This window comes from Salmo trutta, chromosome 2 (genome assembly GCF_901001165.1).
Source record: "Salmo trutta chromosome 2, fSalTru1.1, whole genome shotgun sequence".
NCBI classification, from domain to species: Eukaryota; Metazoa; Chordata; class Actinopteri; order Salmoniformes; family Salmonidae; genus Salmo; species Salmo trutta.
This window is the reverse complement of record NC_042958.1, coordinates 16,161,715-16,188,475: the sequence shown is the minus strand read 5'-3', so window position 1 is coordinate 16,188,475 and position 26,761 is coordinate 16,161,715. Positions and strand designations below refer to the sequence as shown.

Below are 26,761 nucleotides of genomic sequence, written 5' to 3'. Positions count from 1 at the left end.
AAGTGATGGGCCATAAAGGTGGATGGATTTCACATTGAATTCACACTTTTTGGGTAGGTCCTACACCTGGAACATTCACACCTGGCATAATAACTCATCTGCAAACAGTTGTCTGGACAGAGGCATGCAAGTGAAAAGAAAAGCAAACATTCACACATTTGTCTGGGCATCCATTGAATTCATATTGGGTAGGATTAAGCCGCCAGAAAATTCACACCTGGCCAAATGGCCAATTCAGCATTATACAGTGCAAGCATTAGACTTGCATATACACTGAACAAAAATATAAACACTACATGTTTCATGAGCTGAAATAAAAGATCCCAGAAATATTCCATACGCACTGAGGAGTATTTCTGTCTGCAATAAAGTCCAATCATTCTGATTGGTTGGGCCTGGCACCCTGGTGGGTCGGTCGGCCTGTCTCCCAAGTGGTCCTATGCGCTCCCAGGCCCACCCATGGCTGCGCCCCTGCCCAGTCATGTGAAATCCATATATTTCCTAATATGAACTGTAACTCAGCAAAATCTTTGAAATTGTTACATGTTACGTTTATATTTTTGTTCAGTATACAGTATATATTATATATTTTGCGCCTTGGAATTTTAATTTAGGAGCACCAGTGCGGCTAGAAAAATTAAGGACTTTTATTACCTCAAAAATGTATCATCTCAAATATCTTTTCGCTGTGCTCCTAAATTTCTTTGTGTGCGCCTACATTTTTCAACATAGGCGTAGAGCCCTGCTAATCCACAAGCAGTTGTCTGGACAGAGCTGTGGAAATGAACATTCATACAGTTGTAGTATTTTTTTGTTTAACCACGATATTTATCGAGTAATGGAAAAAATCTGCAACCGATATCGATAGATTTATCAGTGCCCATCACTGTTACATTTACATTACATTTTAGTCATTTAGCAGACACTCTTATCCAGAGCAATTTACTATTGACCCTCATTGGTAATGTGTCCATTCCTGTCTGCAGCATTCACATTTCCAATGGAAGCAGAGAAACCTGCAGCTCAACCATTTCCACTGGAGGGGGACTTCTAAACATAACACTACAGCCACTGCATTGGTGTCCACTGCCCTGGCAATAACACCTCCTGTGACTACTGCCCTGGCAATAACACCTCCTGTGACTACTGCCCTGGCAACAGGAAGACCGGTGATTACTGCCCAGGCAACAAGACCTCTTGTGACTACTGCTCTGGCAACAACATCTCCTGTGACTTCTGCCCTGGCAACAAGAAGACCGGTGACTACTGCCCAGGCAACAAGACCTCCTGTGACTACTGCCTTGGCAACAAGAAGACCGGTGACTACTTAAATGTAAATGTACTGCCCAGGCAACAAGACCTCCTGTGACTACTTCCCTGGCAACAAGAAGACCAGTGTCTACTGCCCTGGCAACAAGAAGACCAATGTCTACTGCCCTGGCAACAAGAAGACCTGTGACTACTGCCCTGGCAACAGGAAGACCGGTTGCTCGGCCTACTTTAAAAGGTTATTTTATTTATTAGACATTTTGCAGGATGACATCTCTTGAGATGCACAATCTAATTTTCAAGTGTCCAAAAAACAATTTAAAAAAAACAACACAATACTTAGTAAGAAGAATAATATGGCAACTACTGTCTAATAATAATAACAATTAAATAATAATAAAAATGTACATAAACAACATAGAAAAGTTGATGTACAACAACTAATAGGCCTACAACTAATAAAAACTACTGCTACACCTACAACTAATAAAAACTACTGCTACACCTACTAATACAACTAATAAAAACTACTGCTACAACAAATAAAAGCTACTGCTACAACTAATAAAAACTACTGCTACACCTACTAATACAACTAATAAAAACTACTGCTACAACAAATAAAAGCTACTGCTACAACTAATAAAAACTACTGCTACACCTACTAATACAACTAATAAAAACTACTGCTACAACTAATAAAAACTACTGCTACACCTACTAATACAACTAATAAAAACTACTGCTACAACTAATAAAAACTACTGCTACACCAACTAATACAACTAATAAAAACTACTGCTACACCTACTAATACAACTAATAAAAACGACTGCTACAACAAATAAAAGCTACTGCTACACCTACTAATACAACTAATAAAAACTACTGCTACAACTAATAAAAACTACTGCTACAACTAATAAAAACGACTGCTACACCTACTAATACAACTAATAAAAACTACTGCTACAACGAATAAAAACTACTGCTACAACGAATAAAAACTACTGCTACAACTAATAAAAACTACTGCTACAACTACAACTAATAAAAACTACTGCTACAACGAATAAAAACTACTGCTACAACTACAACTAATAAAAACTACTGCTACAACTAATAAAAGCTACTGCTACACCAACTAATACAACTAATAAAAACTACTGCTACAACTAATAAAAACTACTGCTACACCTACTAATACAACTAATAAAAACTACTGCTACACCTACTAATACAACTAATAAAAACTACTGCTACAACTAATAAAAACTACTGCTACAACTACAATGAATAAAAACTACTGCTACAACTACAACGAATAAAAACTACTGCTACAACATAAAAAAACTACTGCTACACCTACTAATACAACGAATAAAAACTACTGCTACAACAAATAAAAGCTACTGCTACACCTACTAATACAACTAATAAAAACTACTGCTACACCTACTAATACAACTAATAAAAACTACTGCTACAACAAATAAAAGCTACTGCTACACCTACTAATACAACGAATAAAAACTACTGCTACAACTACAACTAATAAAAACTACTGCTACACCTACTGCTACAACGAATAAAAACTACTGCTACACCTACTAATACAACTAATAAAAACTACTGCTACAACTAATAAAAACTACTGCTACAACTACTAATACAACTAAAAAAAACTACTGCTACACCTACAACTAATAAAAACTACTGCTACACCTACTAATACAACTAATAAAAACTACTGCTACAACTACAACTAATAAAAACTACTGCTACAACAAATAAAAGCTACTGCTACACCTACTAATACAACTAATAAAAACTACTGCTACAACAAATAAAAGCTACTGCTACACCTACTAATACAACTAATAAAAACTACTGCTACAACAAATAAAAGCTACTGCTACAACGAATAAAAGCTACTGCTACACCTACTAATACAACTAATAAAAACTACTGCTACAACAAATAAAAGCTACTGCTACAACGAATAAAAACTACTGCTACAACTAATAAAAACTACTGCTACAACTAATAAAAACTACTGCTACAACTACTAATACAACTAATAAAAACTACTGCTACACCTACTAATACAAAAAAACTACTGCTACACCTACAACTAATAAAAACTACTGCTACACCTACTAATACAACTAATAAAAACTACTGCTACAACTAATAAAAACTACTGCTACACCTACTAATACAACTAATAAAAACAAATGCTACAACTACAACTACTAAAAACGACTAATTAAACTAATAAAAACTACTGCTACAACTACAACTAATAAAAACTACTGCTACAACTAATAAAAACTACTGCTAAAACTACTAATACAACTAATAAAAGTACCTATAATATATACATATATATTTACAAATATCTTCACATGGTGTTTTTATTAGTTGAAACCACAAACTATTTGTTCTTACATTTGAAAAGTGATGGGCCATAAAGGTGGATGGATTTCACATTGAATTCACACTTTTTGGGTAGGTCCTACACCTGGAACATTCACACCTGGCATAATAACTCATCTGCAAACAGTTGTCTGGACAGAGGCATGCAAGTGAAAAGAAAAGCAAACATTCACACATTTGTCTGGGCATCCATTGAATTCATATTGGGTAGGATTAAGCCGCCAGAAAATTCACACCTGGCCAAATGGCCAATTCAGCATTATACAGTGCAAGCATTAGACTTGCATATACACTGAACAAAAATATAAACACTACATGTTTCATGAGCTGAAATAAAAGATCCCAGAAATATTCCATACGCACTGAGGAGTATTTCTGTCTGCAATAAAGTCCAATCATTCTGATTGGTTGGGCCTGGCACCCTGGTGGGTCGGTCGGCCTGTCTCCCAAGTGGTCCTATGCGCTCCCAGGCCCACCCATGGCTGCGCCCCTGCCCAGTCATGTGAAATCCATATATTTCCTAATATGAACTGTAACTCAGCAAAATCTTTGAAATTGTTACATGTTACGTTTATATTTTTGTTCAGTATACAGTATATATTATATATTTTGCGCCTTGGAATTTTAATTTAGGAGCACCAGTGCGGCTAGAAAAATTAAGGACTTTTATTACCTCAAAAATGTATCATCTCAAATATCTTTTCGCTGTGCTCCTAAATTTCTTTGTGTGCGCCTACATTTTTCAACATAGGCGTAGAGCCCTGCTAATCCACAAGCAGTTGTCTGGACAGAGCTGTGGAAATGAACATTCATACAGTTGTAGTATTTTTTTGTTTAACCACGATATTTATCGAGTAATGGAAAAAATCTGCAACCGATATCGATAGATTTATCAGTGCCCATCACTGTTACATTTACATTACATTTTAGTCATTTAGCAGACACTCTTATCCAGAGCAATTTACTATTGACCCTCATTGGTAATGTGTCCATTCCTGTCTGCAGCATTCACATTTCCAATGGAAGCAGAGAAACCTGCAGCTCAACCATTTCCACTGGAGGGGGACTTCTAAACATAACACTACAGCCACTGCATTGGTGTCCACTGCCCTGGCAATAACACCTCCTGTGACTACTGCCCTGGCAATAACACCTCCTGTGACTACTGCCCTGGCAACAGGAAGACCGGTGATTACTGCCCAGGCAACAAGACCTCTTGTGACTACTGCTCTGGCAACAACATCTCCTGTGACTTCTGCCCTGGCAACAAGAAGACCGGTGACTACTGCCCAGGCAACAAGACCTCCTGTGACTACTGCCTTGGCAACAAGAAGACCGGTGACTACTTAAATGTAAATGTACTGCCCAGGCAACAAGACCTCCTGTGACTACTTCCCTGGCAACAAGAAGACCAGTGTCTACTGCCCTGGCAACAAGAAGACCAATGTCTACTGCCCTGGCAACAAGAAGACCTGTGACTACTGCCCTGGCAACAGGAAGACCGGTGATTACTGCCCATGCAACAAGACCTCTTGTGACTACTGCTCTGGCAACAACATCTCCTGAGACTTCTGCCCTGGCAACAAGAAGACCGGTGACTATTGCCCAGGCAACAAGACCTCCTGTGACTACTGCCCAGGCAACAAGAAGACCGGTGACTACTGCCCAGGCAACAAGACCTCCTGTGACTACTTCCCTGGCAACAAGAAGACCAGTGTCTACTGCCCTGGCAACAAGAAGACCAATGTCTACTGCCCTGGCAACAAGAAGATCGGTGACTACTGCCAAGGCAAAAAGACCACCAGTGTCGTCTGCTCTGGCAACAAGACTAAGGAGGTCTACTGCACTGGGAACAAGACTGGCCAGAAAAAAATGAGCTATCTGTAAGTTGAACATTTGTAATACCTTTAAAACAACTCCATATTCATCATAACATCATTTGTATTACTAACTCATTACTCTTTTGTGCTGATGTGTTATAACAAATCTGTTACTATACTAATGATGCTTTCTCCGTTTTCATAGAAGGCAGTTAGAGATTTTTACATTCTCGGTGGTGAGGAGATCAGATACAAAGCCTGGCGAAAGGTGAGCATACAACTTTGTATTTATACACTATATATACAAAAGTATGTGGACACCCCTTCAAATTAGTGGTTTCAGCTATTTCAGCTACTAACATGTCTTGACTAATGTCATTTCAAGGACTACCATTATTTTAACAAAGGAAACTTGTACTTTCTGTTGAGAGGAATTTTTCAATGCCCGTTGAAGTTTTGGTACTGCGGACAGTTGTTTTTCAGTCGTAAGTACTGTTATGTTCTTTGTTTTTATATATTTTTAAAACACTTTGAAAAAGTTGGAATAGTTATTTCAAGGACTTAAATGGGCGCTGGTACAACAATAGTCAGCTACTATGGTTGAGGAAGTCTCTCTCTCTCGCTCTCTCTCTCTCTCTCTCTCTCTCTCTCTCTCTCTCTCTCTCACTGTCTCACTTTCTCACTCTTTCTCACTGTCTCTTTCTCACTGTCTCTCTCTCTCTCTCTCTCTCTCTCTCTCTCTCTTTCTCTCTCTCTCTCTTCTCTCTCTCTCTCTCTCTCTCTCTCGTCTGACAGTCTATATACTTTGATGTCTCCTCTTAATGAGGATCTGTTGACAGCAAGAGAGCCAAGCTGTTTTCATCAACTCTCATTTAGTGTCTTATTGCAGATAGCTGTCTGTCACTTACACATTATCATATAACCCAAATGACTGTGCTAAGGGAATTTGTGTTCATTAAAATACAATAGAACATTCTCCTAATAAATTAGCATGCTGGACTCATAATTTGATACTAATACGCCCCATGGAATACCTACGTGTAATAAATATGTAGCGCTAGTCTAGTGCTGAGCGATTAGTGTTTTTTTAGGTCTGCTTCGGTTAGATTATTACAAAATAATCCGTTTTTCGATTTCAAATATTTTTAATTATTAAAGTCCCATGATGGTAGTGACTGCCCATTACTGCTTATCACTTATTAACAATTTATTCACAGTATTTGACTTTAATAAAATATTTCAGTTGTGTATTTTACATTTGTTTTATGACTGTATTATTTAATTCCAAGTCCTCATCTCTATAGAGCTGCTGCCTGCGCTGTCTGAAAAAAATCACTGTTTTGTAGTTCTTCAAAATAAATAAGGCATTTTTTATGACTGCTGAATACCAACTATGAGTCACTTAGATAAAGTGTTTTCACGTAGAGATAACTTGCAAAGCAACAGCTGTTCTCTCTATATCGCCTCACCATCATGCATTCTTTCCTCTTCTGTAGCAGGCGTAACACAGAAACAGACTGGACAAGTAGATGCGCAATGGATTATGGTAGAATATTGGTCAGTTGGAAACTACAACTCCGTACTACATCGCAAGGTTCAGTCTGGGTCTGATTTATCTCTGGAGAAAATGCAACGTGCACATTGAGTTCACAGAAAAAAAAATAATAATAATAATTTTGAATTCAAATAAGTGAACCTACATAGGTCAATTAGATGTTTAAAAAACTAAAAATAACCAGCATTTCGATGAATCACTCAGGACTAAGCTAGTCTCATGTTAGAAGAGTCTGACTCATGAGTGGAATGGAGAGATGGTGAGGGGGAGATCAAGAAAGTGAGAGAGGGGAGAAGAGATAATACAAAACCTGTGAGTGTTCTCTACAAGCACAAACAACATGTCCAATACACTCAGATGTCTGGAATATGGTATTATATCTTCAATAAAAATAATGATCAGATATGGTCCTTTCGGCAATTGAACATCATTGATATAGAGCAGAATGCATATGGCAGAATGAAAAGCCTGTTACAGAACAAATTTGCCCGCAAACACACACGCACGCGTGCACACTTCTAGGCAGTGAATTAACAGTAAATAACAGTGATTTAGGAGAGTCTCATGAATTCATCACCCCTCTTTTCCTCCCTCTTCTGAATTTCAAAACCAACACAGAAAGAGAGTGGGATAAGGAAGGATAGAATGTGTGTAAACTACAGGGGGAATAAAGCAGCGATATTTTAGCTGTTAAGTGCAGGACCATTAACGTCAGAGTTATTCCAGACCATGTTAATAGACGCGTGTCTCATGTTTTGCCTTGAGCTCTGCTCTCTGTAAAAATAGTAAAGCCCTGGAAAACTCTAGGTGCTGGAGGTGTTTAAACAACTCAGACACTCAGTCCCACTTACTGTAATAGGGACAATACTTTGGCCACCGTGAATTGTCTTAGGAGTTGGTTTTCTATGTTATTTACTACAATATATCTGCAGGTCAAATCACTGAATTGTTTAGGTAGGCTACTTCAATGCATGATGCCCAACACAGCCCACAACTAAGAGGAAAAACTGAATGACTGCATTATGCAGTGAATGTGCCTGTATGTACCTGTGTTCACTCCAGACATGTCTGCCCTTGACCAGCACAAAAACATCCTGTGGCATACTGCATTAGCATCAAATAGCCCCCGTGATATGCAACTTTTCAGGGAAGTTAGGAACCAATATACACAGGCAGTTAGGAAAGCTAAAGATAGCTTTATCAAGCAGAAATGTGCATCCTGTAGCACAAATTCAAAAAAGTTCTGGGACACTGTAAAGTCCATGGAGAATAAGAGCACCTCCTCCCAGCTGCCCACTGCACTGAGGCTAGAAAACACTGTCACTACCGATAAATCCACAATAATTGAGAATTTCAATAAGTATTTCTCTACGGCTGGACATGCTTTCCACCTGGCTACCCCTACCCCGTGTCAACTGCCCTGCACCCCCCACAGCAACTCACCCAAGCCTCCCCCATTTCTCCTTCACCCAAATCCAGATAGCTGATGTTCTGAAAGAGCTACAAAATCTGGACCCCTCTATCAGCCGGGCTAGACAATCTGGACCCTCTCTTTCTAAAATGATCTACCAAAATTGTTGCAACCCCTATTACTAGCCTGTTCAACCTCTCTTTCGTATCGTCTGTGATCCCCAAAGATTGGAAAGCTGCTGCGGTCATTCCCCTCTTCAAAGGGGGTGACACTCTAGACCCAAACTGTCACAGACCTATATCTATCCTACCCAAACAGATCACCGACCATCTCGAATCCCACCGACCCTTCTCCGCTATGCAATCTGGTTTCCGAGCTGGTCATGGGTGCACCTCAGCCACGCTCAAGGTCCTAAACGATATCATAACTGCCATCGATAAGAGACATTACTGTGCAGCCGTATTCATCGACCTGGCCAAGGCTTTCAACTCTGTCAATCACCACATTCTTATCGGCAGAGTCAACAGCCTTGGTTTCTCAAATGACTGCCTTGCCTGGTTCACCAACTACTTCTCAGACAGAGTTCAGTGTGTCAAATCGGAGGGCCTGTTGTCCGGACCTCTGGAAGTCTCTATGGGGGTGCAACAGGGTTCAATTCTCAGGCCGACTCTCTTCTCTGTATACATCAATGATGTCACTCTTGCTGCTGGTGATTCTCTGATCCACCTCTACGCAGACGACAACATTCTGTATACTTCTGGCCCTTCTTTGGACACTGTGTTAACTAACCTCCAGACGAGCTTCAATGGCATACAACTCTCCTTCCGGGGCCTCCAACTGCTCTTAAATGCAAGTAAAACTAAATGCATGCTCTTCAACTGATCGCTGCCTGCACCTGCCCGCTCATCCAGCATCACTACTCTGGATGGTTCTGACTTAGAATATGTGGACAACTACAAATACCTAGGTGTCTGGTTAGACTGTAAACTCTCCTTCCAGACCCACATTAAGCATCTCCAATCCAAAATTACATCTAGAATCGGCTTCCTATTTCACAACAAAGCATCCTTCACTCATGCTGCTGAACATACCCTCGTAAAACTGACCATCCTACCGATCCTCGACTTCGGCGATGTAATTTACAAAATAGCCTCCAGCACTCTACTCAACAAATTGGATGCAGTCTATTACAGTGCCATCCGTTTTGTCACCAAAGCCCCATATACTACCCACTACTGCGACCTGTATGCTCTCGTTGGCTGGCCCTCGCTTCATACTCGTCGCCAAACCCACTGGCTAAAGGTCATCTACAAGTCTTTGCTAGGTAAAGCCCTGCCTTATCTCAGTTCACTGGTCACCATAGCAGCACCCACCCGCAGCACACGCTCCAGCAGGTATATTTCACAGGTCACCCCCAAAGCCAATTCCTCCTTTGGCCGCCTTTCCTTCTGCTTCCAATGACTGGAACGAACTGCAAAAATCACTGAAGCTGGAAACTCATATCTCACTCACTAACTTCAAGCACCAGCTGTCAGAGCAGCTCACAGATCACTGCACCTGTACATAGCCCATCTGTAAACAGCCCATCTATCTACCATGGGCTATTGTATACTGTATTTATTTATTTTGCTCCTTTGCACCCCAGTATCTCTAGTTGCACATTCATCTTCTGCACATCTATCACTCCAGTGTTTACTTGCTATATCGTAATTACCTCACCGATATGGCCTATTTATTGCCTTATCTCACCTCATTTGCTCACATTGTATATATACTTATTTTTCTACTGTATTATTATAGTTTGTTTACTCCATGTGTAACTCTGTGTTGTTATGTGTCGAACTGCTTTGCTTTATCTTGGCCAGGTCGCAGTTGTAAATGAGAACTTGTTCTCAACTAGCCTACCTGGTTAAATAAAGGTGAAAAACATTATTTTTTTTAAAGTGTGTCTGTCAGAGAGAGAGAGGGAGAGAGAATACAGTACCTGTAGGTAGCAGACAGTCTAAAGGAGTGAATTCATCCATGATCACCCAGATGTTGGTCTCTTCTGCAGAAGTCCTCAACTGGAACAGAGAAACACACAGTCACTCCGTACTATTCTTCCTTCCTTTATTTCTTTCTTCAAAGTTGATCAAACCTTCAAAATAATTGCCGGTGGCCTAAAGTATCTGACACCCAACACTTTGAAAACAAGTAACAAACCATTATCATAATCTCTCACTATTGAGGAAATGCCTCCCAATTACATGTCAACAACATACCATACCTGCCAAGCCAAGGGGCAGATCCTAGGAGGAATAAATTAAAGGAACAGGTTTCCCAAAATTCTAACAATCTCTGACCCCAACACTGATTGCTTATCTGAGCATTGCAAAAGAATTGAATCTCTACTCTGCAACCTGAACTTTGGATCAGTTAGACATTAACTGGTATGAAGCTGCCAGTTCCATCTCAGCAATATTAAGTGTGGTGGGAGTACTTCTGAAGGATTATTTGAGGTTAACAGAAAGTGACAGAGAGGCAGATATTATGACAACGGTCAATATATTGTTTACATGTGACATGGTTAAAGACAGATGGTGTCAACAGGTTCCCATTATACAGAAGGAATTCTGTAGGGAGTAAAATAATCAACAAACACAATAAAAAAAAACATATACAAAAAAACTTCGATTTTTCTCTATCCTCCCGATTCAGAATATACAGTATCATTTTCATAGTCACGGCACGCTTTGTGTAAGAGCTATTGAAGATTGAAAGACCCCCAAAAATAAAAATACACTTCAACAACAAAAAACCCGTGGATTTTTGTCCATCTTGCCGATTGAGAATAAAAAAACGAATATCCAATATTAACTCATTTTACCTCGGTAAACCGGGAGTCGGCAAGGACAGAGGTGCCGATTTTGCTCTCACATCCTTAGATACACAAACACATTAAAATCACGTTTTACTCTCAACACATCTAGCTATGTGACTTTGGTAGAACAATCATGTATGTCGTATTTTTTAGGTGTAAATTCATACTCACTGAGTCAAGTAACTAACAGCAAGAGTTCCTGGTCAGATTTGTATATAGTCAACAACAGCTCCGGATCTGACAGCAAGACGTCCTGCTCTGGTGGAAAAGGTCCATAGACTCTGTGATGGCGCCATCTATCGGTGAACCAACATAAAATATAATAAAAATATGCCAGGTATGACTTTTAGGTTATAGGTCCATCTATCCAGTACTGAGAATGAATCCTAGAGCTGTGCCTCAATCAAACTTTAATTGTAACATGCTTCGTAAACAACAGGTGTTCACTAACAATGAAATACTTACTTACTTCCCAACAATGTACAGAAAAATAAAATGGAGAAATAATAGAAAAATAAAACATGTAATAATAAATACACAGCAAGTAATGATAACTTGGCTACATACCCGGGGTGTCAGTACCGAGTTGATGTGCAGGGGAGTACGAGGTAATTAAGGTATGTACATACAGTGAATTCAGAAAGTATTCAGACCCCTTGACGTTTTCCACATTGTGTTACGTTACAGCCTTATTCTAAAATGGATTCAATAAAAAACTGTCCTCATCAATCTACACACAATACCCCATAATGCCAAAGTGAAAAAATACCTTATTTACATAAGTATTTAGACCCTTTGCTATGAGATTCGAAATTGAGCTCAGGTGCATCCTGTTTCCATTGATCATCCTTGAGACGTTTCTACAACTTGGTTGGAGTCCACCTGTAGTAAATTAAATTAATTGGACATGATTTGGAAAGGCACACACTTGTCTATATAAGGTCCCACAGATGACAGTGCATGTCAGAGCAAAACCAAACCATGAGGTCAAAGGAATTGTCCGTAGAGCTCCGAGACATGATTGTGCCGAGGCACAGATCTGGGGACGGGTACCAAAAACATTTCTGCAGCATTGAAGGTCCCCAAGTACACAGTGGCTTCCATCATTCTTAAATGGAAGAAGTTTAGAACAACTAAGACTTTTCCTAGAGCTGGCCGCCCGACCAAACTGCGTAATCGGGGGTGAAAGGGCCTTGGTCAAGGAGGTGACCAAGAACCCGATGGTCACTCTGACAGAGCTCTAGAGTTCCTCTGTGGAGATGGGAGAACCTTCCAGAAGGACAACCCTCTCTGCAGCACTCCATCAATCAGGCCTCTACGGTAGAGTGGCCAGACGGATGCCATTCCTCAGTAAAAGGCACATGATAGCCCACTTGGAGTTTGCTAAAAGGCACCTAAAGGATTCTCAGACCATGAGAAACAAGATTCTCTGGTCTCATGAAACCAAGATTGAACTATTTGGCCTGAATGCCAAGCGTCACGCCTGGAGGAAACCTGGCACCATGCCTACAGTGAAGAATGGTGATGGCAGCATCATGCTGTGGGGATGTTTTCAGCAGGGACTGGGAGACCAGTCAGGATCGAGGAAAAGATGAACGAAGCAAAGTACAGAGTGATTCTTGATGAAAACCTGCTCCAGTGCGCTCAGGACCTCAGACTGGGGCGAAGGTTCACCTTCCAACAGGACAACGACCCTAAGCACACAGCCAAGACAATACAGAGTGGCTTTGGGACAGGTCTTTGAATGTCCTTGAGTGGCCCAGCCAGAGCCCGGACTTCAACCCGATCGAACATCTCTGGAGAGACCTGAAAATAGCTGTGCAGCGATGCTCCCCATCCAGCCTGACAGAGCTTGAGAGGATCTGCAGAGAAGAATTGGAGAAACTCCCCAAACACAGGTGTGTCAAGCTTGTAGCGTCATACCCAAGAAGACTAGAAGACTCGAGGTTGTAATCGCTGCCAAAGGTGCTTCAACAAAGTACTGAGTCTGAATAATTATGTAAATGTGATATTTCAGTATTTATTTTGCAAAGATTTAAAAAAAAAAAAAATCATTTTTTGCTTTGTCAATATCGGGTTTTGTGGTGTAGATTGATGAAGAAAAAAAACAATTTAAACAATTTTAGAATAAGGTTGTAACGTAACAAAATGGGGGAAAAGTCAAGGGGTCTGAATACTTTCCGAATGCACTCTATAACTAGGAAGAAAGTGACAGATAATAAATAGTAGCAGCAGCGTATGTGAGGAGTAAAAAAAGTTAATGCAAAAAGGGTCAATGCAGGTAGTCCGGGTAGCTATTTGGTTAAATATTTAACAAACTATTTAGCAGTCTTATGGCTTCGAGGTAGAAGATGTTCAAGGTCCTGTTGCTTCCAGACTTGGTGCATCATGACCGCTTGCCATACAGTAGCAGAGAGAACAGTATATGATTTGGGTTGCTGGAGAGTTTGACCATTTTTAGGGTCTTCCTCTGACACCGCCTGGTATAGAGGTCCTGGATGGCAGGGAGCTTGGCCCCAGTGATGTACTGGGCTGTACACACTACCCTCTGTAGTGCCTTGCGGTCGGATGCCAAGCAGTTGCCATAACAAGCAGTGATGCAGCCTGTCAAGATGCTCTCAACTTTTTGAAGATCTGAGGACCCATGCCAAATCTTTTCGGCCTCCTGAAGGGGAAGAGACTTTGTCGTGCCCTCTTCACAAATGTATTGGTGTGTGTGGACCATGGTAGATCCTTAGTGATGTGGACACCGAGGAACTTGAAGCTCTCGACCCGCTCCGGTCCCGTCGATGTGAATGGGGGCGTGCTCAGCCCTACGTTTCCTGTAGTCCACGATCAGCTCCTTTGTCTTGCTGACGTTGAGGGAGAGGTTGTTGTCCTGGCACCACACTGCCAGGTCTCTGACCTCCTCCCTATAGGAGGTAATCAGGCCTATTACCGTTGTGCCATCGGCAAACTTAATAATGGTGTTGGAGTCTTAGGAGCCAAAGGAGCTACACACAGCAAGAGTGAATCATAATCCATGCCCCCCAAAACCAACACAGACGCAAGCATGCACACACACACACACACACACACACACACACACACACACACACACACACACACACACACACACACACACACACACACACACACACACACACACACACACACACACACACAGTACACCAGCTGTCTGTCCGATGGGGGTTTAATCCTCCAAAAGTAAAAACCTTAATCTGAAGGGTATCCTGCAACATGACAGACAATATAGGGGGAATTCAAAATATACTGTACATCAGGGGTATAAATATATGGAGCCCATGAACTAATCAGTCTGCTAAAACCTTCAGTCATTTTCACGTGCATACAAATACAACCCCTGCCCCCCACATGCACGAATGCACATAATACATTGAATGGCATTCATACACACACACACACACACACACACACACACACACACACACACACACACACACACACACACACACACACACACACACACACACATTCTATCCAGTTGTCTGGAAAGAGAGTGTGTATAAAGAGTAGGAGAGTAGCCTATGGGGAAAGACATTAGTATTTTTGCCCTACTTTCTTTCTGGCTTGTTAAAAGCAATCGTCTAGCCAATCTGTCACCCTGCTTGAAACGTCTGCTCTGGCTAGGGCTGGCACACGCACCACGCACACACAAACACACACACACACACACACACACACACACACACACACACACACACACACACACACACACACACACACACACACACACACACACACACACACACACATACACACACACACACACACACACACACACACACACACACATCCCCTCTGGCTAGTTACACAGGAGAGGAGGGAGGCAAGGTAGAGATGAATGTCTTTCCAACTTCACCTGTCCCAACCCCAACATTTCACTTAACAAATTATAAACAAAGTCAGGCTGAGGCACAATGTTGTGCTTAGAGGGAGAGAAAAATACTGTTGGTCTAAGATGACAGATCTCCTCCTCATGGTGAGAGATGACCACACACACTAGGGTGTTTATGGGACCTCTCAGTGGCTCTGTGTGTGTATGTGTATGTGTGTGTGTGAAAGAAGTCCTCCCATACAAAAATGTTTTATTTCCCATGCACACGCTCTAGCATTAATGGCTGTACAGGAATCTAATGAAATGCACACATAAAAGAAAGCAAGGTTATAGGCTACAGGGAAGCAAATATCAGATTGAATAATCAACAAATGCTTGTCTTTTTCATTTTTACCTTTCCATCATCAAGGAACTGATTTGAATGTGAAGGTGAATTTGAATACTCTGTGGTATAAAGTATGCTAAAATGATCTGTATGTATTTATACAGTATATTATATTATACACACCTTATACTGTATACCTTATACAGCTGGATACGTCTTCACCAGGTTTAATTAAGCGAGAAGAGAGAGAGCGAGATAAAGAAAGAGTAGTGAAAGACAGAGAGAGGAAGAGAAAACAGGCAGAGAGAGAGAGAAGGGAGTGAAATAGAAAGAGAAAGGAGACAGACGAGGGAGAGAGAAACAGGTAGGAGAAATAAACTGGAATGAGAAAGAAACAGGAGGGAGAGAGAGAGAAACAGGAGGGAGAGAGAGACAGAAACGGGAGGGAGAGAGAGACAGAAACGGGAGGGAGAGAGAAACAGGAGGGAGAAAGAGAGACAGTAGGGAGAGAGAGACAGAAACAGGAGGGAGAGAGAAACAGGAGGGAGAGAGACACAGGAGGGAGAGAGAGAGAGAAACAGTTGGGAGAGATAAACAAGAGAGACAGAAACAGGAGGGACAGAGAAACAAGGAGACAGAAACAAGAGAGTTATTTGCCCATGATTTGCCCCTTACATTAAACCAGGAATTTATGATTTATTCAATTCAATTTTAGAATAAGTTGGTGTCAGCACACATGTGTGTGTGTGGGTGTGTGTGTGTGTGTGTGTGTGTGTGTGTGTGTGTGTGTGTGTGTGTGTGTGTGTGTGTGTGTGAACGAGTAAATAAGGTGGTGTCAGCGCTTTGCCTGTCATCTCCAGAGATCGATGGAGACAGCGATAGATGGGGATGCCTGCTCTTATTTACCTCATCTGACACACGCACACACACACACACACACACACACACACACACACACACACACACACAGGAAGAGAGGAGATGAGATCAAATATAAACGTTTGTATTTCCCCCTCTGGGTGGATCCAGCGCTTAAGAATTTGAACGGCAATATTCTTGGAGACAAGAGAAAGAGAGGAAGAAAGAAAGTTAGAGACTAAGAATGTGCATGCCAATAGGTAGAGAGAGAAAGAGACAGAGAGAAAGAGACAGAGAGAGAGAGAGATGGATAGAGAGAGAGACAGAGAGAGAGAGAGAGAGAGAGAGAGAGAGAGAGAGACAGAGAGAGAGAGAGAGACAGAGAGAGAGAGAGATGGATAGAGAGAGACAGAGAGAGAGTGAGAGAGAGAGAGACAGAGAGAGAGAGAGACAGAGAGAGAGAGAGATGGATAGAGAGAGACAGAGAGAGAGTGAGAGAGAGAGAGACAGAGAGACAGAGAGATGGAGAATATGTTTTATGATTGCCGTTAAGCACCTAGCGATGATGATTTAAAAAAAAAGTGTACTGTACAAATGAAATAAATCAGTATTACCATACAACAGTGCAGCGGGCATATGTGAATTACTTACAGCTCCCTCTGATTCCATATACTTACTGACCAGGCATCTCAAATCAGTTACTAAACTGCACCACAAAATATCCTTCCTAATCACTATAATCAGGTTTTATATAGGAGCCAATCCCACCCACTCACCACTAACATAACACTAATACCAGCCTGGGTGTGAAGATGCCTTATAATGGAACAAGATGGCAGGGAGAAGTAGGAAAAGAGGAAGAGCGAGAGAGCGCATGCTGTGTGTGTTCGTGCTCACATGTGTTTGTGGACATTGTGGGGTTTTGCTTGTGTACATTGGTGTTATCAGAGTGGAACTTGAGTCATGGGTTATGCCAAGTGTGTGGGGTTGGGGTGGGGGGGGCTCTCTTTCTCTCCCAGCTAGAGCATAACATTCTAAGAATCATATGTTCCTTAGAGCTAGGTGAGAGTGTGGTTTTCTATGGTTATTTTGCACACAACCTTCCCACAACGTTCTGGGAATGGTGCAAGATAGTTGCTTGGCTTCGGAACATTCTCAGCACAAAAAACTGAATTTTCTTTGTATTTCATTACTTTAATAGAACGTTTTCTAAAAGTTCAAACATGGTTACATTTAATTTCAATTTTAGTAATGGTCATCGATTCAAATCTCACTGATACTACGCCACAATAAAAAAAATAATGTGTTTGAATGATTAATGCCTAAGCAAATTAATTTCTATCTGTGCTTGGAGTCCAAAACAGCGTACCCAGCATTTCCCAAACGTAGTCCTAAGGGGTGCACGTTTTTGCCCTAACACCACACAGCTGATTCAAATGATCAAAACTTGATGATTAGTTGATTATTTGAATCAGCTGTGTAGTGCTAGGGCAAAACCCCAAAAACGTGAACCCCTTGGGGTCCCAAGGAAACCCTGAGTTAACCTAAGCTAGCAGTGTTATTAAAAGTCTTATTGAAACATGTTCTCAGAACGTTATTTAATTACCTTCCAATAACCTATGATATCCGTTCTCAGAACCTCCTTGCAACCTAAAAATGTACATTCCAAGAACAGGCTAAATGTTCACTTCCTGTCTCAGAAAGTTTAAATAGCATACAGTTTTACAAGAAACTTATGGCTTTGTTCCCAGAACCAATGGGGAACCAAAAACTTACATTTCCACAACTTTCAAGGAAGCAAATGTGCTAGCTGGGAATGGTGTAGTTTCCTGAAGCAGGTTTTCTCATTCGAGTCTGGTGGGTTTTAATGGTGGGGGGGGATCAGGGGCTTAGGAAGACAGCTGAGCAGGGATGTAGTGCTGCCGGTGTGCGCGGGAGCGGCACCTCCTCACTTTTATTCAATTTGCGAATACACAGAGCTGGTAAAAATCATTTCTGGGAAGTAATTTCTGAAGCTGAATCAATGTCATGCAAGATCACATAATGATTAGTACTTTACATAACAGAAGTGAATATAATGGCATAGCATGGTAGGCCTTTAACGTTACTGTTACACTAAAAACACCTCATTCATAGTGAATTTTAGGATGGTTAGCTGAAGCTGAATAGTCACATTTCTTTTCTGATGCGGCCAAAACTCAACAGCGTGTGCCACTAGGCAGGATATACAGCCAAGTCGTTCAAAATGTGACATTTATCCATGTCCTGAGGATGTCGGAAAATGCCTTAAAAACTGGCCCCTATTATCATCAAGTAGGTCAGGGATGGGCAACTTTCAAATCAAATGACATTTTATTGGTCACATACACATATTTAGCAAATGTTATTGCAGGTGTAGTGAAATGCTTGTGTTCCTAGCTCCAACAGTGCAGTAGTATCTAACAATTCACAACAATACACACACATCTGTGTGTATTGTTGGGGCCACAAAAAAATCTGAACTCATCATGAGGGGCAGCAGTTGCTCGCGGGTCTGCGTACCCACATCCATACCATTGTCTCTGCATATTAAAACAGGTAAGATCAGGGATATTGTCTCTGCATATTGAAACAGGTATTGTGGTGAAATGGAAGAGGAAAGACAATGTAACTATTTTGACCTCGAAGAAATAGAGAATGAAACTCATGTTATTCTCTATTGCCCTTTGTACCACGATATACGCTTGATCTTATTCCAGAAAGCACACCAGATTTACCCTGGCATTATGTGGCTGAGTGAAGAGGAGAAATGGAAATGTTATTTTGTCCATTGTGTATTTCCCTTTGCAGAATATTTAGATTGTGTATAGCCTTGTCTCCCACATGAATCTTCTGTTTGTGTCAGACTGGGTTCAAATGTCTTCTGTTTCATTTTACTGTATTTATTTATTTGCATATGTATGTATGTATGTATGTATGTACAGTAAGTATATTTTTTACTGCTCTAGGGATGTAATTATTGTTTGGATAAGCTTATTTACTATTATGTATTGATTTTATCTTTAATTTGTTTCACTCTTTATGCGATGCACACTGTAGAGAACACCTGAAGAAGAATTATCTGTGAATTATTGTAATGTTTGTTTATGTGTCAATTAATCCCATAAGTGATGGGTTGTCAACTGGAGATTAGACACAAAAATAAAATGTAATGAATTTCATTAATTCATTAATTCATTACAGTGCCTTCAGAAGGTATTCACAACCCTTGACTTTTTCCACATTTTGTTGTGTTACAGCCTGAATTTAAAATGGATAAAACGTAGATTTATTTGTCACTGGCCTACACACAATACCCCATAATGTCGAAGTGGAATAATCTTTTTAGAAATTTTTACAAATGAATGACAAAGGAAAAGCTGAAATGTCTTGAATCAATAAGTATTCTACCTCATCTCTGTACCCCACACATACAATTATCTGTAAGGTCCCTCAGTCATACAATTATCTGTAAGGTCCCTCAGTCCAGCAATGAATTTCAAACACAGATTAAACCACAAACACCAGGGATGTTTTTCCATGCCTCACAAAGAAGGGCACCTATGGGTAGATGGGTATAAAAAAATCTGACATTGAATATCCCTTGAGCATGGTGAAGTTATGACAATGGATGGTGTATAAATACACCCAGTCACTACAAAGATACAGGCGTCCTTCCTAACTCAGTTGGCGGAGAGGGAAAAAAACGAAGCCAATGGTGACTTTAAAACATTTACAAAGTTTCATGGCTGTGAAAGGAGAAACCTGAGGATGGATCAACAACATTGTAGTTACTCCACAATATTATCCTAATTGACTGAGCGAAGAAAATGAAGCCTGTACAGAATAAATATATTCCAAAACATGTATCCTGTTTGCAACAAGGCACTAAAGTAATACTGCAAAACAATGTGGAAAATAAATTCACTTTTTGTCCTGAATACAAAGTGTTATGTTTGGGGCAAATCCAATACAACACATTACTGAATACCATTCTCCATATTTTCAAGCATAGTGGTGGCTGCATCATGTTATGGGTATGATTGTAATTGTTAAGGAATGGGGAGTTTTTCAGGATAAAAAAGAAATGGAATTGAGCTAAGCACAGGCAAAATCTTAGAGGAAAACCTTGTTCAGACTGCTTTCCACCAGACACTTTAATTCACCTTTCAGCAGGATAATAACCTAAAACATAAAAAAATCTACACAGGAGTTGCTTATCATGAAGATAGTGAATGTTCGAGTTACAGTTTTGATTTAAATCTACTTGAAAATCAATGGCAAGACCTGAAAATGATTGTCTAGTAATGATCAACAACCAATTTGACAGAGTTTGAAGAATTTGGAAATTAATAACTTGCAAATGCTACACAATCCAGGTAAGGAAAGCTATGCTCTTAGAGACTTACCCAGAAAGACTCACAGCTGTAATCGCTTACCCTAAGGTGCTTCTACAAAGTTTGACACATGGGTGTGAATACTTATGTAAATGGGATATTTCTGTATTTCATTTTCAATGAATTTGCAAATATTTCTAAAAACATATTTCCACTTTGTCATTATGGTGTATTGTGTGTAGCTGGGTAAGAAAACAAATCTATTTAACCCATTTTGAATTCAGGCTGTAACACAACTAAATGTGGAATAACTTAAAGGGTATAAATACTTTCTTAAGGCACTGTATTTAATCCCTTTTCTTGGGTAGGCACAAAACCCCCTTCATAGTTCCATTAATAAATAAAAAAACGGTACCGGTTACCTTTAGACAAGTCCCGTGACACTTGTGGGGGTCGAAGACCACAATGGAGTACACCACACTGTTTGTGGGAATCTCCCCTTTCCACAGTGGGGTCACATTAGTTTGTAGCCCAAACGGTTCGGACGCTACAAACAGACGTTGGCACATCGATGGTACTGACTTCAGACGAGTCCTCTGAAACTGAGAGTCCCCTTTCCATAGAGTAGTCATAATAAAAGTTTGTAGGTCAAACAGTTTGGACTCTACAGACGTTTTTGTGAGAAGACCAATTTTCGGTATGTCTCATGATCTGACAAACAGCGCTGTAGCTCTGCCACATTTCACCACAGATACGGAAGTGCGACACTGGTTAATGTGTCAATTGAGATTAAGACACATCCAATGCACAAAAAAACATGTCTCTAGCTTTAACTGACAGATTTTTATGGTTATGTTTTGTTTTGTAACTTAGATTGACGCACCAGTGAATCAATAAACTCTAGGGAATGAGTGCCTAGAGAAGGGAAATGTAGGTGGAAGAGGAGCGTTTATTGACCAGTTTACCAACAAAGCATAAGAATGACCAGTTTACTGTTAAGCATAGGAATATCAAAATACACCACTCCAAAGGCCTTTTTATAACATCTGATTCAAAGTACCATCTGTGAGGTCAGAATACTTGGCTTCAGTTTTAAAGCTTATGTAAGAAACACGTTCAATTCTCATTCATTGGCTCACTATGTTGTGAGTGTATATAAAGAAAGGGGACTGAGATTCATAGGCCGCATCCTTTCTGAAGAGGTTTTATTTCAGAATAAGTGGTGCTGTAGCTCTGCTGGTGTTGCTGGTCTGTCTGTCTGGAGCATGGGCTCAGGGAGAGAGTGAAGGTGTCAGAGAATTACATCACTCAACAGGGTCACAGTGAAGGGGGAGAGAGCAAGGTGAGAGGTTCAGATTGAGAGCCAAGGGACTGAAGCTACAGAGACGACCCACAAACAGATGGCTGGTCAGACTACCACCACCCCTGACATCTGGACTGAGCTGAAGGAGATGAGACGTGGTGATGGAGCATAGTAGAGCTGACTGTCACTAAGACTGAACTGCAGCACCAAATGAACAAGGTGGGTGAACTAGAGAATCATAACTCAGGAAAGCAACCACTATGCATGGATATGGAAGATCATTGTCATTCTTTGAGGATAATTCAGTAAAAGATCAACAGTTTGAGAATTAAATAGTGTTCCCATAATTCCAGGACAAGCAGCAGAACTGTCAGCCATAAAGGCCAGAGTGACGGCCAGTGAGAACAAGGTGGAGGATCTGCAGAAAGAGAATGCAGGTGATTTGAATCCACATCACACATGACCAATGTGTAAGAATAAATTAAAGTTACAATTTCGTAGCAATATGTGATCATTGAACTGGTTGTTCATTCAGAAGTGACTGTTTAGTTAACTTATTTTCCTTTCGTGTGGTGTCATCCCTGGATACCAGAGTGACAGCCAGTGAGATTGAGACCACAGATAAGGAAACCAAGACAGTGCCATCTGTTGTATAAGTAGGTGAGTGACTGGGTTTGAACTGCCGTTTTCTGCATGCTGCAAGACCGTCAGTCAGATATGCCATTAGCTTGTGACAGTCAAGGTTACTGTAACAAAGACGCTGAGAGTCGAGAAGCAGTTGGTATGTTTAATAAAACATGGAACGAGACATAGCAGTGGCATCTACGCATGAACAATACTGACTGGGGAAAGAACCTAAGGGAGGTAATGGAGTCGAGGTGTGCCTCATGAAGTGCTGGTGTGCGTAATGATGGATGCCAGGTTGGTGGTTAGTATACCGGCAATGTCGAACGCCGGAGGGGAGGAACGGGAGTAGAAGTGACAGTATCCCCCAACACGCGACTCCTACGGCAGGACGACACCAACCAGAGGGACGGCCCCAAGGACGAGGAGCGGGCCGGTCCGGGCAGCAAAGGTGGAAATCACGGATGATGTTGGGATCCAGAATGTCCTCCACCGGAACCCAACACCCCTCCTCTGGGCCAGACCCCTCCCAGTCCACCAGGTACTGGAGCCGACCCCCACGACGTCAGGAGTCCAGTAGGGATCCGACGGCATAGGCCGGAATCCCTCGATATCCAGGGGGGGCGGAGGGGTGTTGTGGGGACAGCATCAGCTAGGGGACCAGGAACCACCGGCCTGAGAAGGGAGACATGAAAAGGTGAGATACGGTAGTCACTGGGAAGCTGTAACCTATACATCACCTCGTTGATCCTCTAGAGAACCTTTAACGGCCCCTCAAACCGGGGGCTCAGCTTCTTGCAGGGCAGGTGGAGTGGGAGGTACCTGGCAGAGAGCCAGACACGATCCCCAGGATGGAAAACGGGGATCGCACTGCGGTGGTGGGCTGCCTGCTCCTTCTGACGGTGGACAGCGCGCTGGAGTCTCACGTGAGCGTCGCTCCACACCTCCGCACGCCTGAACTAATCACCCGCAGGAGCTTCAGTCTGGACCGGGGTCCACGGAGCCAGGGCCGGCTGAAAACCCAGAACACTGGAAGGGAGCAAATTCTGGGTGTACTCGGCCCATGGAAGGAATCGGGCCCACTCTCCCTGCCGGTCCTGACAGTGTCTCCTCATGAACCTCCCCAGCTCCTGGTTCATCCTTTCCACCTGCCCGTTGGACTGAGGCCGATACCTGTAAGTGAGGCTGACTGTGACCCTGAGCTTCTCCATACCCGTGATGTGAATTGGGGGCCATGGTCAGAGACAATGTCCTCCGGAAGGCAATAATGCCGGAAGACCTGCTAGAATAGTGCCTCAGCAACCTGGAGAGCAGTAGGGAGACCAGAGAGGGATAAAATGACAGTATTTGGAAAATATATCCACAACCACCAAAATGGTGGTGAAACCGTCAGAAGAGGGGAGATCAGTAACAACGATGTAACGAGTGACGTCCTGCACCAAGGTTGGCCACCAGTACTTTTCAGAGATGGATTGGGTAGGGCGAGAAATACCTGGATGACCAGCGACAACAGCTGTGTGTGCCCAGGTCAGCAGCCAATCCCTTATCCCAGTGGGAACATAGATGCGCTCAGGAGAACAGTTAGTGGGTGCAGGCTCCCTCTCCAGTGCCTGGCGGATGTCCACATCTACGTCCCAGACCACAGGGGCTGGGAGAGGATGGGATTATAGGTGCATTCTGGCTAGGACCCTCTCCCGAAATGTAGAGATGGGGCAGAGCATCAGTGTTTTTTTAACCTGGGCGATGGGTCAGCGTGAAGTTAAATCTTGTGAAGGGCCCACCTTGCTTAACCTCTCTTGGGTAGGGGGCAGTATTTTCACGGCCGGATGAAAAACGTACCCAAATTAAACGGCCTACTACTCGGGCCCAGGAACTATAATATGCATAGTATTAGTAGATTTGGATAGAAAACACTCTGAAGTTTCTAAAACTGTTTGAATGATGTCTGTGAGTATAACAGAACTCATATGGCAGGCAAAAACCTGAGAAAAATCCAACCAGGAAGTGGGAAATCTGGTTCTTGTAGTCTTTTCAAGTCATTGCCTATCTAACACAGTGACTTAGGGTTCATTTTGCACTTCCTAAGGCTTCCACTAGATGTCAACACTCTTTAGAACCTAGTTTCAGGCTTTTGCAGTGAACAGAGAGCGAACAAGAAGGCCAGGAAGTTGGTGACTCAGAAAATTACATGAGTTTTGTGGCGCGCATTCACGTGATGAGGTATCTGTGTTCCAAAACGTTTTTCAAGACATTGGAATCGTCCGGTTGGAATATTATTGAAGTTTTATGTTAAAAAGGCCCTTAAGATTGTATAGCATCAATGTTTGACATGTTTCAAAAAACGTAAATATAACTTGTTTTTCACTTTGTCGTGAAAGTTTGGGCGCTTCCTACATTTGGAGTAGCTTACTGAACGCGCAAACAAGGAGGTATTTGGACATAAATTATGGACTTTATCGAACAAAACAACATTTATTGTGGACCTGGGATCCCTGGAAGTGCCTTCTGATGAAGATCAAAGGTAAGTGAATATTTATAATGCTATTTATGATTTTAGATGACTCCAAAATGGCGGGTATCTGTATTGCCTGGTGTATGTTTCTGAGCACCGTACTCAGATTATTGCAAAGTGTGCTTTCCCCGTGAAGCTTTTTTGAAATCTGTCACAGCGGTTGCATAAAGGAGATGGTTATCAATAATTCTTTGAATAACAGTTTAATATTTTATCAACGTTTGTGATGAGCATTTTTGTAAATACTTGTGCTGATTCACCGGCAGTATTGGAGGCTAAATATTTTCTGAACATCACGCGACAATGTAAAATGCTGGTTTTGGATATAAATTTATCGAACAAAACATACATGTATTGTCTAACATTGAGTCCTAGGAGTGTCATCTGATGAAGATCATCAAAGGTTAGTACTTAATTTTAGCTGAATTTCTGGTATTTGTGACCCCTCTCCTGCTTGGAAAATGGCTGTATGGTTTTTCTTGTGTTGTACCTGTCCAAACATAATCTAACTTTATGCTTTCACCGTAAAGCCTTTTTGAAATTGGACAATGTGGTTACATTAAGGAGAAGTGTACCTTTAAAATGGTGTAAAATAGTCGTATGTTTGAGAACTTTGAATTATGACATTTTGTTGATTTGAATTTGGCGCTCTGATTTTTCACTGGCTGTTGTATAGTTTGAACCGTGGACGCTAGCGTCCCACCTGCCCAAGAGAGGTTAACCTGTTGTGGTATCGGGGGCAGTGTTTTCACGTCCGGATAAAAAACATACCCGTTTTAATCTGGTTACTACTCCTGCCCAGAAACGAGAATATGCATATAATTAGTAGATTTGGATAGAAAACACTCTAAAGTTTCTAAAACAGTTTGAATGGTGTCTGAGTATAACATAACTCATATGGCAGGCCAAAACCTGAGAAGATTCCATGCAGTAAGTCCCCTGTCTGACAATTTGTTGTCCTTCTGTTGCATCTCTATCAACATTACAGCATCTGTGCTGTAACGTGACACTTTCTAAGGCTTCCATTGGCTCTCTAAAGCCGCCAGAAAGTGGAATGGGGTGTCTGCTGTCTCTGGGCAAAGTACAGCAGCTCTGTTTGTGAATGGTCAGCCTGGGGACAGTGAGACTGAGATGCGCATTCACGAGACTTCTCCATTTTTTTCTTTCAGCTTTTGAATGAATACAACGTTGCCCGGTTGGAATATTATCACTATTTTACGAGAAAAGTAGCATAAAAATTGATTTTAAACAGCGCTTGACATGCTTCTAAGTACGGTAATGGAATATTTTGGACATTTTTTGTCACAAAATGCGCTCGCGCGTTACCCTTCGGATAGTTACCTGAACGCACGAACAAAACAGAGGTATTTGGATATAACTATGGATTATTTGGAACCAAAACAATATTTGTTGTTGAAGTAGAAGTTCTGGGAGTGCATTCTGACGAAGAATAGCAAAGGTAATCCAATTTTTCGAATAGTAATTCTGAGTTGGGTGTCAAATTAGCTAGCCGTGATGGCCTAGCTATGTACATTTACATCATTTAGCAGACGCTCTTATACTCAGAATAT

The 26,761-nt window shown here is 41.5% G+C and overlaps 1 protein-coding gene across 4 annotated transcripts in view; it reads right to left on the bottom strand.

Annotated features, from left to right (window-relative positions):
* tpk1 (thiamin pyrophosphokinase 1) overlaps positions 1–11,604 on the bottom strand; it is a 103,065-nt gene extending 91,461 nt beyond the window's left edge. Inside the window, exons 1-3 of one of the 4 annotated variants that reach the window (XM_029696705.1) lie at positions 11,526–11,583; positions 11,361–11,413; positions 10,479–10,557 (exon numbers count right to left, since the gene is read on the bottom strand). In XM_029696705.1, the coding sequence (XP_029552565.1) occupies positions 10,479–10,518 (40 nt within the window). In that variant the 5' untranslated portion in view covers positions 10,519–10,557; positions 11,361–11,413; positions 11,526–11,583. The other 3 variants (XM_029696679.1, XM_029696688.1, XM_029696696.1) reach the window with 3 other exon arrangements.
* Positions 11,605–26,761: the final 15,157 nt, after the last annotated feature.